This window comes from Scomber japonicus, chromosome 10 (genome assembly GCF_027409825.1).
Source record: "Scomber japonicus isolate fScoJap1 chromosome 10, fScoJap1.pri, whole genome shotgun sequence".
Taxonomy (NCBI): domain Eukaryota; kingdom Metazoa; phylum Chordata; class Actinopteri; order Scombriformes; family Scombridae; genus Scomber; species Scomber japonicus.
The window spans coordinates 18,250,102-18,264,760 of NC_070587.1; the positions used below are offsets into that span (position 1 = coordinate 18,250,102).

Consider the following 14,659-nt stretch of genomic DNA (forward strand, 5'->3'; position numbering starts at 1 on the left):
CAAAAAGAGCTGGTGAACCTCTATAGTGACTGTGTATGTTAAACCACTATGAAGAATAACTTTGCTCTGCCTGTAGTATATAGAGTATAAATCAATGGTCGGCTCTATATCAGCAAGTCCAGCTTCATGTCATTCATCAACAGATACATTTGGATGTTATTTATTGGTTGTTTCTATTTATTTTTATGTGTAAATACTGATTTTCATCTAGCTGAGAGTGCCCGTCTGTGTATTTGTGTTCTTTTTGTGTTGTACATATTACATTGTGATATTTTGTACACTGCGCATTTGGGAATGTTCCCAGCTTGTAAGCTTGGACATTAATACGTCCATGTCGCTTCTGTGTTGTTGTTGTTTTGTTTTTTAAAGTATCATAAATTTGAGCTCTCTTCAAATTCAATTAAACTGAATGCCTGTACAAATGTTGGCTTCCTTTTGCCACTTTATTTAAAATGTATTTCATAATACAATAAATGCTAGGGCTCTTTTATAAATGTATAAATTATTTTACACACAGATCAAGATTTGTACATTTATAACTTGGGGTGGGCTTAGTCATTGTGAATATACAATATTGGTAACGGATGTGTAAAGGAGGTTTCCACCACTAGGGGGCACTATGGTCACATTCCAGTTATTACACTGTAGGCTCAATATTTTACCCACATTCATAATCATCCACTTTAATTAATGGGAATAACTTCTCCTCAAGATAATAAAAAAGAACTTTATTGAGTTTTATATTATAAAGAGAACAAATGGAAGATTATTTCAACAAAGACTGCTAATCTACAAAGTTTTATGTTTAATCCTTGGTGATGTGTTTGGTATTGTTCATGGTATCATTATCAAAACTCATTTCACTGGCAGTCTGAGGTTATCATTTTTACTGCAGATTCCCAAATGCACACACCATTGTCTCTGATACTGTATTATCTCTCAAATGTGTAGGAAGGCAGACGTGGAATGTAATTAAGTATAGTTACTCAAGTATTGCGCTGAAGTACATTTTTGAGATACTTTCACTTTATTTGAGTGTTGATGTATAGATTAAATGACGCAATCTAAGTACCAGGAGTTAAAATGTGCTCCACCTTGACTAATTACAACAATAAAACATATATTCATGCATAAGCAATAATAGAAAAAAGGGCCATTCTGCAAAACTAATTCTGATACTTTAAGTACATGTTGCAAATGATACTTTTTCATGCAATGGACTATTTTACATTGTAGTATGGTTACTTTTACTTAAAGGTAGAATATGTAGAATGAGCGGAACAACGCCATCTAATGTCTCGAGATCGTAGTCGCAACAACCAAAAAGTAATTCCAGCAGTCGGGTTGCCAGGTCCGGTGCCGGATTTTATTTTAGCTCTAACTCTGTAAATATACCACTTTATCCACATGCCTAACCTTTTTAGGCGAGAAAGTAGCCCTTTAGATCCACAATGTGACGCTAATTTGTCCAAATAACATCTGCTTAAAGTTTTGTTCCTGCGAATCAAGTTAGCCGTAGCGAGTAACGCACTTCCGGTCATTTTCACAAAATAAAACACCCGTTGCCTTTTATTATTAAGAAAACCATAACGATAGAGTTGGTGCTTTTATTTTGAAAACAGGAAGCGAACATACCCTCGCTGTAACTGACTTGAAACGAAGTCCTTCTTATTATAATGTCTCTGCTTGAAACCACCGAGGTACATTACATTGTAACGCCAGTGGGAGTAGCAGCAATGTCTCTGCATGTACTGCCTAATCCTAAACACCGATTGGCTTGTGTGTGGTGTAGTCAGAAGCAGAAGAGGCTCACGGTCGTAAACATCTAGTCACGTGTACTCTGAGATGGACGTGCAGGTCAGGAAATGACGTAAACGGACCGTATATGGTTTGTTATTTGTGTTATTACATTACGTGTTGGACTAAATACATGGACATATTGAGGAAAATATTCCGGTTTTATGGAAACGGATTTCATATTTCACAAGAATGGATACTTGGCGAGCTGTACAGAAAGTCCTGAGTCATAAGATGATCGTTGTGGATAAAGGGAAGACTTTGAAGGTATGTAGCATTATAGCTTTTCTCACTTAGCTGAGTGGCTAGCCGAGCTAATCGCTAATACTATTACGGCTGTGAGCAACCATATAAGTCGTGAGTGGTCTTGAATGAATCAGAACAATCTAAGCTTTCCAACAATGTACGGCATGAGTATATAGGTTTAAGGGTTGGTGTTTAAAACATTCAGAAGAACGTGTGGCTACCTCCTAACATCCGTCCCGTCCCGTGAACGGAACAGCGTGCGTTAAGAGGTTAATGATCAAATATCAAAATCCGAATAGCGTCAGAAAGTCAACCCACTCTCCACATTTCCATTGCTACCGTTTTGATACTTCATGGTACACAAACAAATAGCATCTCATATGAAAGCTAAGACCCTGGCGAGTTCAACAGTACCACTATTATTGCGCTAAAAACTCCAGCAGCCAAAGAATACAAAGGTAAACAACCACTTTTTACAGCTACTAACAGATATTCTGTCTTACCTTCAAAGTTTTGTGATGAAAAGTTGTACTTGAGAGCAAAAAACGCTGGTTTTAGTAAGTCCAACACGGCCGTGTTTGTTTACAACTCCATTTCACCCATGTGCCAGCCTACAGTAGCTGCACCGGAACAACAGACAACCCTGGCAACCCGCAATTCCGGCCGCTAACTGGCTGGTACAATGTACACAGAACGTCATTGTCGAACCCGTCAAAAAATTTAAAATATAGCTTTTAATAAATATTCTACATATTCAATCTTTAAGGAAAGGATCTCAATACTTCTTGTTGTTGAAGCCAAACTAGACAAATTGAGTTTTATGTCTATAATTGTTGGCTTTACCTACCTGTCCTGCAATCAGAGAAATAGAAATCTAATGTGGGTGTTAAATTTCAGCATTATTGTTGCAATGCATTCTCACCTTTATACTTTCATCCTCATATTTATTCAATTATCAACACTGCTAGTGCAGTGACATCTACATTACATTTAAAAAAATAATAATTTTAAGTCCTCCACTGATTCAGTTTTGTGTAGTGAATAAGCATCAAAATCTGCAGCAATATAGAGTTGGCAACATAAGGTGGGGCCATATCTTCTCAGTCAAATGTTGCTTGAATGATGTATCTTAAAAAACCAGTGCCAAAGGCAAAACTCTGCCAACCTCTTTACACTAAGAGAAAAAGCTCTTAAATATTAATTTATAACACTGCTTCTGTGGCATTCTCCTCCCATTTTGATGACTTTAGACAAAGGTTTCCATGGTAACTGTACACAGCAGTTGTCTGACTCCCCCACCCACGCATCATCCCAAACCCCTCCCATGCCACCTACTCTCTCCCTCCCCCTGCTTCTTCTCTTTGAATCAGCTGGGCTTTATGTGGGAAACAGCACCAGTGCAATAAACTATTTAACAGGGTTTTAGTGCTTTTGTGTGTGTGTGTGTGTGTGTGTGTGTGTGTGTGTGTGTGTGTGTGTGCGTGTGTGTGTGTGTGTGTGTGTCTGTGGTCTGTGAGTGGGCGGATTGGTGAGTTGAGGTTATTTGTGTGTGTGTGTGTGTGTGTGTGTATGTGTGTGTGTGTATGTGTGTGTGTACATGCACATGTGTTTATATGTGCTTTTGTAATAAGTAGAGAGAGATTGAGAAACACATTTGCGCGTGCATATGTTTGTGTGTGTGTGTGTGTGTGTGCAATCCCCCTACAGTGTTTATGAGTAGGAGGCCTCCTCTACCAAAGGGGTATTACATGGATGATGTTTGTGTTATTCCTCAACCCAGTGCAATCATTTCACAACTCGGTAACAGAGAACCACGACCTCATCTGCAACCTTTCCCTTGGATAGTAACCTTATATCCACACGACTGTTTCCTCGCACACTCTTCTGGTTCATGACATGTAAATGCCCAGCAGTGTTGTTTAAACAGGAAATTATTAAAAATCATTTATAATGTGCACAATATCAGATTTAAACTAAGAAAGAAAATGGACTAATTCAGCATCGTTAGTCATAAAATAAGTATGTCAGTTTATGTGTTGTGTGTTGGCCTAATCTCATAAATGTGTGACATGTTAGTCAGTCTAATGCTTTATGTTGGTGTTAATTTCAAACAAAAGGACTTTTCCACACCTCCATACACCACGTAATAAAACCATCAGGACTTCATTTATTGTATGCATGTGTAAGTCCGTTTTATAGTCTGTATCTGTGCAGCAGAACTGCCTTCTTTAGTAAACTCCCATGTGGATTTCACAGCAAGGCAACCATTTTCCTGCCTGTCAGAAGCTCAGTTGATATCTGGAGCACAACAACTGAGACCGGTGACAGGCGTATTTTCATGTCTCATGAGGGAGACGTATTGCACCAATAAAGCACTAACTTCACAAAGCTTTCCACTGCTTACCAGTCAGAGATGGTTGTGGAAACGAGGCTTAAAGAATTATGATTTTTTCATTATCTCATCTGTGACTTGTGATTATTTTCAGATTGATTATTAATAAATAATAAAGCAATGAACTTTCTGTATATGACTCCTGTTATGAGCAGGTCTTCTTCTGCTCTGCATTCTTTATTGAACATTTGATTTGTTTACACTTTAACTTTGATTGAATTTTAAAGTCAAATCCAACCAACTCTGTTTTGTGTGAAGGATTCATCTATGCAAAAAAAATATGGCATTAAAAGAGACACTGTATATTGCAGTGTAAAAAAATGAAACCCAGCATGGAAACTACAACATGACACTGCAAATTGTTCCTCAAGATGTGCTTCAGTGACAAGAACACCACCTTTCTACACATGGTGTTACTGTGATGATCTGGATTAGGGGTGTTTGTGAATAATAGAGAAAGTGAGAATGGGAGACTTGGGAGTGTTTGAAATGAATGAGAGTGTTATTTTTAGATAGATGTTCATCAAGCCATTCATCAGTACATGGTTGGGGATGAGGGACTGGGAAATAAAAAGCATTACTACCCAAGTAGATGGGTATTTATAAAGTAGTATTAGACATTTTTCACATTTTATATTTTTCACGTATATGTTCACTTAACTTGCAATAAGTGGCAACATGTAAAATGTAAGACAATTAAAATGTCTTTGTAAATAAAGAAAATGATATCTTCTCTTTCTCAGCCAAAAATTACCTTCTATTTTACCTCAAACAAAGGAGAATTAGTCATCTTGTCTGGCATATGGGAGCCTCCATGATGCAGACATCTGTCACTTTAATGCAAGCAAATGATTGAATAGTCCTGGGGCATGAGGGGAGGATAGCGGGGGAAGTGGTGTGTGTTTGTGTGTGTGTGTGTGTGTGTGTGTGTGTGTGTGTGTGTGTGTCTGGTGTCACTGTGAAAGGAAGTGCAAGAACCCCAAACATCTGTTATCCTATTTAGAGAAAGTGGATCATTGTTCTTGCCCAGAGCTGGCTGATTGGCCATTGCAACATCTTGTCTGATAATTAAACTGTAATTACAATAGAGAGCAGTCTAATTTCTGAATGGATCAAGATATAGTGTTATAAAAGCCTGCAGTGACAGAAGCAAATGGATTGCACAGAAGTGGCTAAGAGCTGTGGTTACTGAAGCCTTGACAGAATGCTAAAATCCATGCCATGAAACTTTCAGAGCAGAGCAAATCCTAGCATTCAATCCACTTCAATCCCTGGCACTTCCTGCAAACGTACTTGTTATTTTACTCGGCTTCACACAGGGATGATGCATGCCAAACCAGTTTACCTTCTTTGTGGTATATATCAGGCCTGGAACTTCAAGATGTGTATGTGATTTATCTTATCAGGTTATACAAAAGCTGTTGGTATGGGGCCAGGAATGGAAAACTCCAAATGAATGCCCAGATGAGCCTGGCCTGGTGCAATATAATTCAATCAAAGTGAAGATGTCTTGTGTTTATGAGGAGCACGGGATAGTCAGGCTTGCTTCCAGAAAGAATAGATACTCCTCAGTAACCGTTTCCACCGAAAAAAAAAAACTCACAAAAGAAGCTGTTTTCAAAGCTAATCTTCTCAAACCAATTTTCACATTTCCTGTTCTGAAATGAGTCAGCAGGCGCAATTCCAAATGATAATTTCTTTTTATCCCCTGATATCTATAATTAAGGGCTAGTCTCCTCTTCCGCACTAAAGAGTCTGACAAATTATTCCTAGCCATTCATGTCAGAATATTTTTGGTTGGTGTTGTGAGAGAGAGAGAAATGAGAGAAGAGCAAGCAGCATCCAAGAGAAGATTGTATGGAAACTACCAAGTCAAATCACTGCCTAAATAACAGAACACATAATCAGGTGTATTTGATATCATTTGTCAGACACTTTAAGATAGAAGACAGTGAGAAGACAGGAAATGTACAGATGGGTCATGCATTATTGTTAAATGAATAGAGGACAGTAGTTTTTTGGAAAAGGCATTGCTGTACCATTTGAAAGAATTGCTTGGTAAAAATGGGTTGTTGTTTTTTATATGTATTCCAGCAACGTGCAGCTGAATCAGTGAATAGTGAACTTCAGATAATGGGATCAATGTCTTAACCAATGTCTTGAAACAATTGTGTCTTCATCTGTGTCAAATTGTAGACAAATAAAAATAAATTTCTTATGTTAAAGTTTTTGAACAGCAACAAGCTCTGTAATGGTCAAATCCATGAATCGAAGTCAGTTCAAATGACTCAATACAAGGTGATTTTAGAGTTGCAATAATACATCCAATCACTGTTGAGAGAGAGACAGAGAGAAGGAAGCAGAGAGAGAGAGAGAGAGAGAGAGAGAGAGAGAGAGAGAGAGAGAGAGAGAGAGAGAGAGAAGCAGGGCAGAGTGTATCCTGTTTTCTTCCAATGAGAGCAGCTTGCTATGTGCAGCCCCAGCCCTCTCTGCGATGATGTAATGTCATGAATATTGAAACAGGTTGGCTGGTGGTCGGGAGGCGCTCGAGTCAGCATCCCCTCTTCCTTAATTCCCATCACCACCGTCACCCATTCAGCATCCGACAAAAAACACCCAAAAAGGTAAGAAATTCATTTAGAGATTTATTATTTCCACTTGCTGATGTCTTTTCTTTGAGGTGTGTTTTTGGATGAATGTGACTACTGGAAACTGTATGAAGGGCAAATGTCTGCCTGTGGTCCACATTATGCTCTGTACTGTCAGGCCTCCAAGCTGGGTTGATTTACTGTTGCTGCTCCCAGTTGTTTATCCCTAAAAAACTCTCCGGGTAATGAATGAGCGTTGCTTTTTTTCTTGTTTAGACTGAATGTGTAGTGTTTATTTAATCAGCACTGTGTGAGAGATTGTGTGACAGAAAGTCGATTCTTGATGCTTTTGAAACAAAAGAGACAAAAGGAAAAATCCCCAAACGGAACAAACTGTGAAATAGGTGGAAGAGACTTTGAGTCCGTTGCTCCTGAACACTTTTATAGCTCATTTTCCATCCATTAGAGTAGGCTAATGAGTCATCGGACATGTTGGATATGATGAGTATGATGATGGCTGACAGGAAACGGCTTCTCAGTATAGCCTACTCTCACGATTCAGTCGAGTAGGCTACCAAGAAACAGGATCATTCTTGTTTTCTTTCAGCATGGCTCGGTGGAGGATCAGATAAGAGACCACTCAGAAACTGCTTTCTGTCAACTAAACAAGCAGCGCGGTTTAATTGGCTGCAAGGCTTCAGGTTTAATAGCCACTGACTTTGGCTTCTCTTTGCCCTCTCACTCGCCCATTGCCCTTTCGGCTGAGCACATGACGCAAATGTGGATTGTTTAATTGCCCGATCTGCAGCTGATCCCAGCCCCCAGCCCCCCCCCTACATACATCTAATCAAGCAGGGGCTGACTCACTGCTGGTCACGTAGCCTACCTGTCTCTGGGCGCTTTACACTGACACTAATTAGCCTCGCTCAGGTCTGTAAACCCCCATTTATTTTTGTAAAACATATATTATTCCCATTCTTTTTTCAGTGTTTGACAAGTAACAAACTTGGACCTGTAGAGGATAAAGTACCTAGATCCTATCTTCACTATGTAGCCATTAGGGCTGAATTGTGATTTAAAATAATTGTTTTCCAGCCACAGGGATACAAGAAAGGGATGGGTGTTGTTGAGGATGAGATGAGCCTTTGATACCATGATGAACCCATCCTCTGCCGACTCGCCTCGGCAGCCAGACAATAGCAGCCGGAAGCAGCAGCGGTCGTCGTCCCCGGCCGGGCTCAAAGACGGCGGAGCTAAAGCTACACAGAAGGGCAGCAACTCGTCAAAGCCCATCACGTCGAAGCAAGGAGGAGGAGGAGGAGGTGGAGGGAGAAACAGTCGAGGTCATTCTCCCGTCTCCACAGGCAAGGAGAGGCAGGCAGGAGGGGCTCCTGCCATCAAAGGCGCGGCTGCTGTCCAGGCAGCTGGTGCTGAAAGCCCGACGCTGAGCAGGCCTGTGGCGGACAGAGGAGGCATCCACACATCCGACGACTCCACCCGCCTCGTCACTGATGCCTCCTCACCATCCAGAGCAGATCCCAACCGCGTCGTCTCCGACCAGCCTTGCGCATCCAAATCCCCCAAACTGAGGAGCAAAAACCCTAGAGGAGGGGAGGCCACCGCAGCGACGAACAGCAGCAAGAAGAGCTCCAAAGGCATAGTGGGGTGCGGACCCGGTTTCTGGAAGGAGGGATGCTTGCAATCCGAGCTAATTCAGTTTCACTTGAATAAAAGCTTGGGTAAAAAAGGGACAAAGATGCAGACGAAATCAGCGTCGCCTCCGGCCTCAGAGCCGGAGCTTTCCCCCGAGCCAGACTGTCCACCACCGGCTCCACAGCCAGACCAGAGACTTCAAGATGAGATAGAGAGACTGGAGGATGAAAACGATGATCTAAAGGTAAATTGGTAACATTTTCTACACTTGACAGTTTAGATTTATGCTTAGAATATGTACATTTCATCGTGCGCAATAGTCGCACCTGTTGTATTTGCATGCAGGCTGCACGGTGACTGCTATAGTGTTACAGACATTGTTTTCGAAATTATACTTTTACAAAGGCCTGAGCAATTTTATTTATTGGGCCAAACGTTGAATTGAAGCATTTCCATGTTTTCCTCCGTGCTTTGTCAGACTGAAATCGAGGAGATGCGGGCAGAGATGGATGAGATGCGGGACACTTTCTATGAGGAAGACGCTTGCCAGCTGCAGGACATGCGCAGAGAGCTGGAGAGAGCCAATAAGAACTGCCGGATTCTCCAGTATCGACTGAAGAAGGCCGAGAGGAAAAGGCTCCGGATTACAGAAAGTGGACAGGTGGATGGAGAGCTGCTAAGAAGTCTAGAGCAAGATCTGAAGGTGGGTGTATGGTGGTCTGAGCTTTATTCTGTTGTATTCTATTCTGCTATGATAAATAACCACTTTACACTTCCTTCCTTTCCTTGTCTGTTGTGTCTTGGTCCCTCTGCCAGGTGGCAAAGGATGTGTCTGTGCGCTTGCACCATGAGCTGGAGAATGTGGAGGAGAAGAGGACAAAGACAGAGGATGAGAACGAGAAACTGAGGCAGCAGCTGATAGAGGTGGAGGTCACCAAGCAGGCCCTACAGAATGAGCTGGAGAAAGCCAAAGAGGTGAGGGACTGAGGGAGAATATGTGTACTCATTTGTTTCACAGTGTGTGGTCTGTATGCTTATGGAACTGCAATGGAAATGATGGCGTGAACAAGGTCAGGTTGAAGATATATAATAAATGGCCCTTGAGGAGAAGACGAAAGGACAGAGACACTGTAATGGTGTATATATTTCCGACAAGCACTAATTATATTGTGAGCTTCCTAAATGGTTTTTAAAAGCACTGTCAAAAAGTTCTTATTGATATTGAATAGATACTTAGAGACACAACAGGTGTATGTCATAATATCCATTACAGATTAGTGAGATACTCATTCATAAACACCAACATGTATGGTAAACAACGCAAGTTTTTTTATTTTCATGCTATAAAATCACTCTTACATTGAGAACACCATGATTTGAATTTGAACATTTTACTAGAAATGATTTTCAGGGTGACTTTATTGTTTTTCCATTACTGAGTTCCATAAAGGGATGATATCACTGTCGTCAGGAAGAAGACTGTAGGTCGATGATGATGATGATGTAACCACTGTTTCTCTGCAGCTCTCACTGAAAAGAAAAGGAAGTAAGGATGGCCAGAAAGCAGAGAGAAAGACTCCACAGACCCCGACTGAGGTGAGTCAGCATTTATGTTATTAGATTAGGAGGTAAAGAACTACAACAGAGATGTTTAATAATGGGGTGTTTTCAAATTTAATTCCCAATTTAAAACAAAACGTAGCAAATGTAGAATGGAAAAAAGACATGAGATAATTTGTTGTGAGTGAAAATATTATGAGGGAAAAACATGGCCATTACTCCATTACAATGTGTGCTGAGGCACATAAGCAAGGACGCTAAACAAATTGTTAAATAAGAATGACACTCTTGCAAGTTTATTTTCTCCCATATTAGCTACTCAGGAGATTAATGAGCAAAAGCAAATTAATTTCCCTCTTTATAGGAAGAAAATGATGATCTTAAATGTCAGCTAGCCTTCATCAAAGAGGAAGCTATCTTGATGAGGAAAAAGATGGCAAAGATTGACAAGGAGAAGGACCGACTGGAACAGGAGCTGCAGAAGTATCGCTCCTTCTACGGGGATGTGGACAGCCCTCTGCCTAAAGGTGAGGCTGGAGGGCCCCCCACAACCCGTGAATCAGAGCTGAAGCTCCGCTTGCGCCTGGTGGAGGAGGAGGCGAACATCTTGGGGAGGAAGATTGTGGAGCTGGAAGTGGAGAACAGGGGGCTGAAGGCTGAGCTGGATGACATGAGGGAGGACAGGTACTTGGCACTCCTGCATTATTTTCCCATTTGAGAATTCAACCTGTAACACTGTCACATTCTTGATTTTATTAAAAGAGAAGAGAAAAGAGGGTTCTGTGAGCAAAATACCACAGTTGTTAATGCCTCTTCTCTCCTCTCTCTCAACTCTCCTAGCATGGCAGCTGCAGGAGTGGACAGCTCTGGCAGTGGAGGGCAGCAGTGCAGGGAGCAGGGCGAGGCTCTGTCAGAGCTGAGGCAGCAGCTTCAGCTGGTGGAGGATGAGGCTGAACTCCTCCGCAGAAATTTAGCAGATGTGGAAGAAGAGAACAAAAAGGTAGATGTCAACTTCAGACTGCATTCCCCAAACCTATGATTTCTGGTTAGGTCCAAGCACAGAATCCACGATAATTGCTTAATAAATTATAATTGCACAGAAATACTCCCTTTTGGTTCATCTGCCAGGGACTGTGCTCTATTTTCTCTGCCTTCTATTTGCAGCATTGTTAAGCTCTATGAAACTTTAAATAAGTTCCATCAAAATTGTAACAGACTGTAAATAACATGACGTATGCTCTCTTATATGAAGGTAACACTACGCTGCTTTAATTTCTGAGATGTAAGATGTAATTTTCATAAGTGTCTCCTCTTCCCTCGTCTTACTGTTGCTATTTTTGGTATCATCAATGACTTCGAGGCATTGCATAAAAGCTGTCTGCTGTCTGAGCCTAAGCATAAGAAATTCTAGTGTGTGAACTATTTATACTCACAGCACTACATACTCATGCTAACATTGAGTTTCACATTTTAGGTAACAAGTGAGCTTAATAAACTGAAGTACAAGGCTGGATCTCATGAAGCTGGAATGAGACATGGAGGAGGTTTGTTTTGAACTTTTTTCTCTTTCAGTAAGTCATTGTTATATGAGACAAAACAGCTGCACAGTGTGTCCCTTTTCCCTTAATAAATCTATATCAGATGAATAAAAGTGTTTCATAAGTCCTCATGGAGCTGCACATTAAGCTCACATCTGCATTGCTGTTCCACTTTTCATTGTCGTGTTGTTTCAACCCCAGGAGGAGCTGACCCCGCTAAAGTGGAGGGCCTCCAGGAGGAACTGAAAGCAGCTCGTCTACAGATCAATGAACTAAGTGGCAAAGTTATGCAGCTCCAGTATGAGAACCGCGTGCTGCTCTCCAACATGCAGCGCTACGACCTGGCCTCCCACCTGGGCATCCGAGGCAGCCCGCGGGACAGCGACGCAGAGAGCGATGGAGGGCGGGATGATGACACCCCCTCAGCCTCTGCTTCCTCCCCTCGTCTCCTCCCACCCCACCGCAAACGTGAGGGCCCTATTGGAGGGGAGAGTGACTCAGACGAGGTGAGGAACATCCGCTGCCTTACCCCAACGCGCTCACTGTACTCACCTGTGGACAGCCGTTTTTTATCCAGAAGCCTGAAGGACCGGCAACACATGATAGACATCCGCATCGAGGCGGAGAGGCTGGGCCGGACCATCGATAGGCTCATCGCTGACACCAGCACTATCATTGCCGAGGCTCGCGTCTACGTCACCAATGGCGAGCTGTTTGCCAGGCTGGATGAGGATGAGGAAGGTGGCAGGTAATAGAAAGACTCAAAAGTGGTTAAAACTGCTCAAATCTCTTCTCTGTAACTCCAGTATTTCAAGTGATCAGATATTGAGCACTGGAATGATCTGTTCTCCACAGGATCAGAGAACATGAGCTGCTGTATCGCATCAATGCCCAGATGAAAGCCTTCAGGAAGGAGTTGCAGAGCTTTATTGACCGGCTGGATGTCCCCAAGCAGGAGGATAAACATGCAGAGGAGCCGCTGTCTGTAAGATGATGCAAATACACAAATGACTGTAATGTCTTTGCTGTCCACTATGCACATTTCTTATACTAACTGCTTGTCAATCTGCTCCTCCCTTTCCCCACCCCTTTCCCTTTAACTGTGATCCATCAAGATGTTTCAACCCATTATTTTGCTGATCCTCATTCTTGTTCTGTTTTCCTCACTCTCTTATGCCACCATTTTTAAATTGGTATTCCTTTTCACCCTATTTTTTGTTCTGTAAGGCACATAAATCAATATCATATTATGTACATCTTTATTATTATTTTGACATATCCATTTATTTCAATTCTGTTATGTTGAACACATCACATAAGGTCACCCAAGGTACAGGACATTATCATTTTCCAAGTATGACGCACGCCACTCATCTACTCAAATGCTTTCAACATTTATTGGAGACCAAACAGCTTGGAGCAACCATGGAGCATTAATTAGGTGAGTCTGTCATGTAACTTTTCATTTAAAGTGAATAATGTGCTTTTTGCAGACAATCTATATTTAAGTTGCAGTGATGCAATACCCAAAATACATCCAAACAGGTGTTTTTCACTTACTCTGCCTAATCAGACTTCCTCTCAGGACTGTGTGGGCCTGTACTGACTGTGTTTGATTGACATCTGTCTCACTTCCCTGTTAATTTGTTTATCTAATTAGGGTGGGTGGGACATCTTACTCTATTCTTATTCTTATTAGTACACAGGGATTGGTGACATCTTGCAATTCCCTGCATAGCTCATTCCAAATTAAGCTTTAGCAGACGTCTAATCAGCAACATTAACTGAAAACACCTGTGTGGGTGTTCAGGGCCTTTAATTAGATTCAGAAATGTTGTGGTGAAACTTACTGTAAGCACAATCATCAAGAACAATGCTGCTAACTGTTCCTCCAAAATGTGAAGAACTAAATAGACAGCTTTGTTTGTTTATTTATGAGGTTCTTTAGTTTGTGTTATGACTGATACTAGTACACACACACAATCTGAAAATGAACCAAACATTACATCTCTTGTAAGTTCTTCAGAGGCAAGTAATACTGTCTGAGTCAACATTATATGTAACAAATCATCCAAAATATCCAAAGTGAATATGATCCCTCTACACCAGGAGGTCTGGCAGTTTACCCATATTTGGCTTTTGGCTATTTGGCATTCAGGAGTGTGAAAAACTACCAGAGGGTGCGTTAAAAAATGTGCTGATGGTAAATCTGTTTAACCTACGGACCTGACCACTAGGACGGGGCGGAACCGGTGTCGTGTGCTCACTTCTTTCATCCCAACGGTGGGATGATTTACGTCACATATTAGGGCCAGCTGTGGAGAGAGAGAGGGAGAGAGAGAGAGAGAGAGAGAGAGAGAGAGAGAGAGAGAGATTTTATTCACGTTAATGAAAGCATCATTTCGGCTGTAGGCTGTCGCTCTCCAGTTGTTTTTAACTAAACCACTGCATTCCAAGTTGGGACTTCATTTCAGCTTCTCATGCTGTTGGCTGAGATGTAGGTTTCGTGGCGGCTTCTGCAGGGGTACTTCCATTGTCCAGGATCGTATCATAAGAGGAGGTAAGGGTCTATTCAGACAAATGGAACAAACGGATATCAGGAAACTGTGAAAGCGTTACGCAACAGCGAATTCATTTTTTTTCCAGACCTGACGCTATGGATAGACATAGCATACGTTATCTGTGTTTCTTAAATCAAGATGAGCCGGAACCCACCCCTCGTCTTTTCCCTCGTGATAGTCATCCCCCTCTCACGCTAAGACAGCAGATGAAAAATGCTTGGAAGTAACCCTGCTGCTGTGTTTTCATCGTGGCGATGGATAACAGATCTGCATTTGACATTTTCGGTTGAGGAGCAATGAAAAGAAGGCTGAACGTGTCACGTC

The 14,659-nt window shown here is 41.6% G+C and overlaps 1 protein-coding gene across 1 annotated transcript; it reads left to right on the plus strand.

Moving 5' to 3' along the window:
• Positions 1 to 8,764: 8,764 nt before the first annotated feature.
• LOC128366368 (protein SOGA3) lies at positions 8,765 to 13,000 on the plus strand. Its single transcript, XM_053327055.1, has 10 exons — positions 8,765 to 8,920; positions 9,155 to 9,379; positions 9,493 to 9,651; positions 10,201 to 10,272; positions 10,601 to 10,920; positions 11,077 to 11,236; positions 11,711 to 11,780; positions 11,982 to 12,522; positions 12,630 to 12,759; positions 12,890 to 13,000. Exons 1-10 carry the CDS (start codon positions 8,780 to 8,782, stop codon positions 12,998 to 13,000), a joined length of 1,929 nt encoding a protein of 642 aa, XP_053183030.1. The 5' UTR covers positions 8,765 to 8,779.
• The last annotated feature ends 1,659 nt before the right edge of the window (positions 13,001 to 14,659 follow it).

Bases quoted from the DNA above. Each gene is read 5' to 3' on its own strand.
- LOC128366368 (XM_053327055.1), top strand. From the start codon at position 8,780: ATGCAGACGAAATCAGCGTCGCCTCCGGCCTCAGAGCCGGAGCTTTCC. The intron at 8,921-9,154 runs GTAAATTGGTAA...GTGCTTTGTCAG, and splicing joins ATGAAAACGATGATCTAAAG to ACTGAAATCGAGGAGATGCG. The intron at 11,237-11,710 runs GTAGATGTCAAC...TTCACATTTTAG, and splicing joins TGGAAGAAGAGAACAAAAAG to GTAACAAGTGAGCTTAATAA.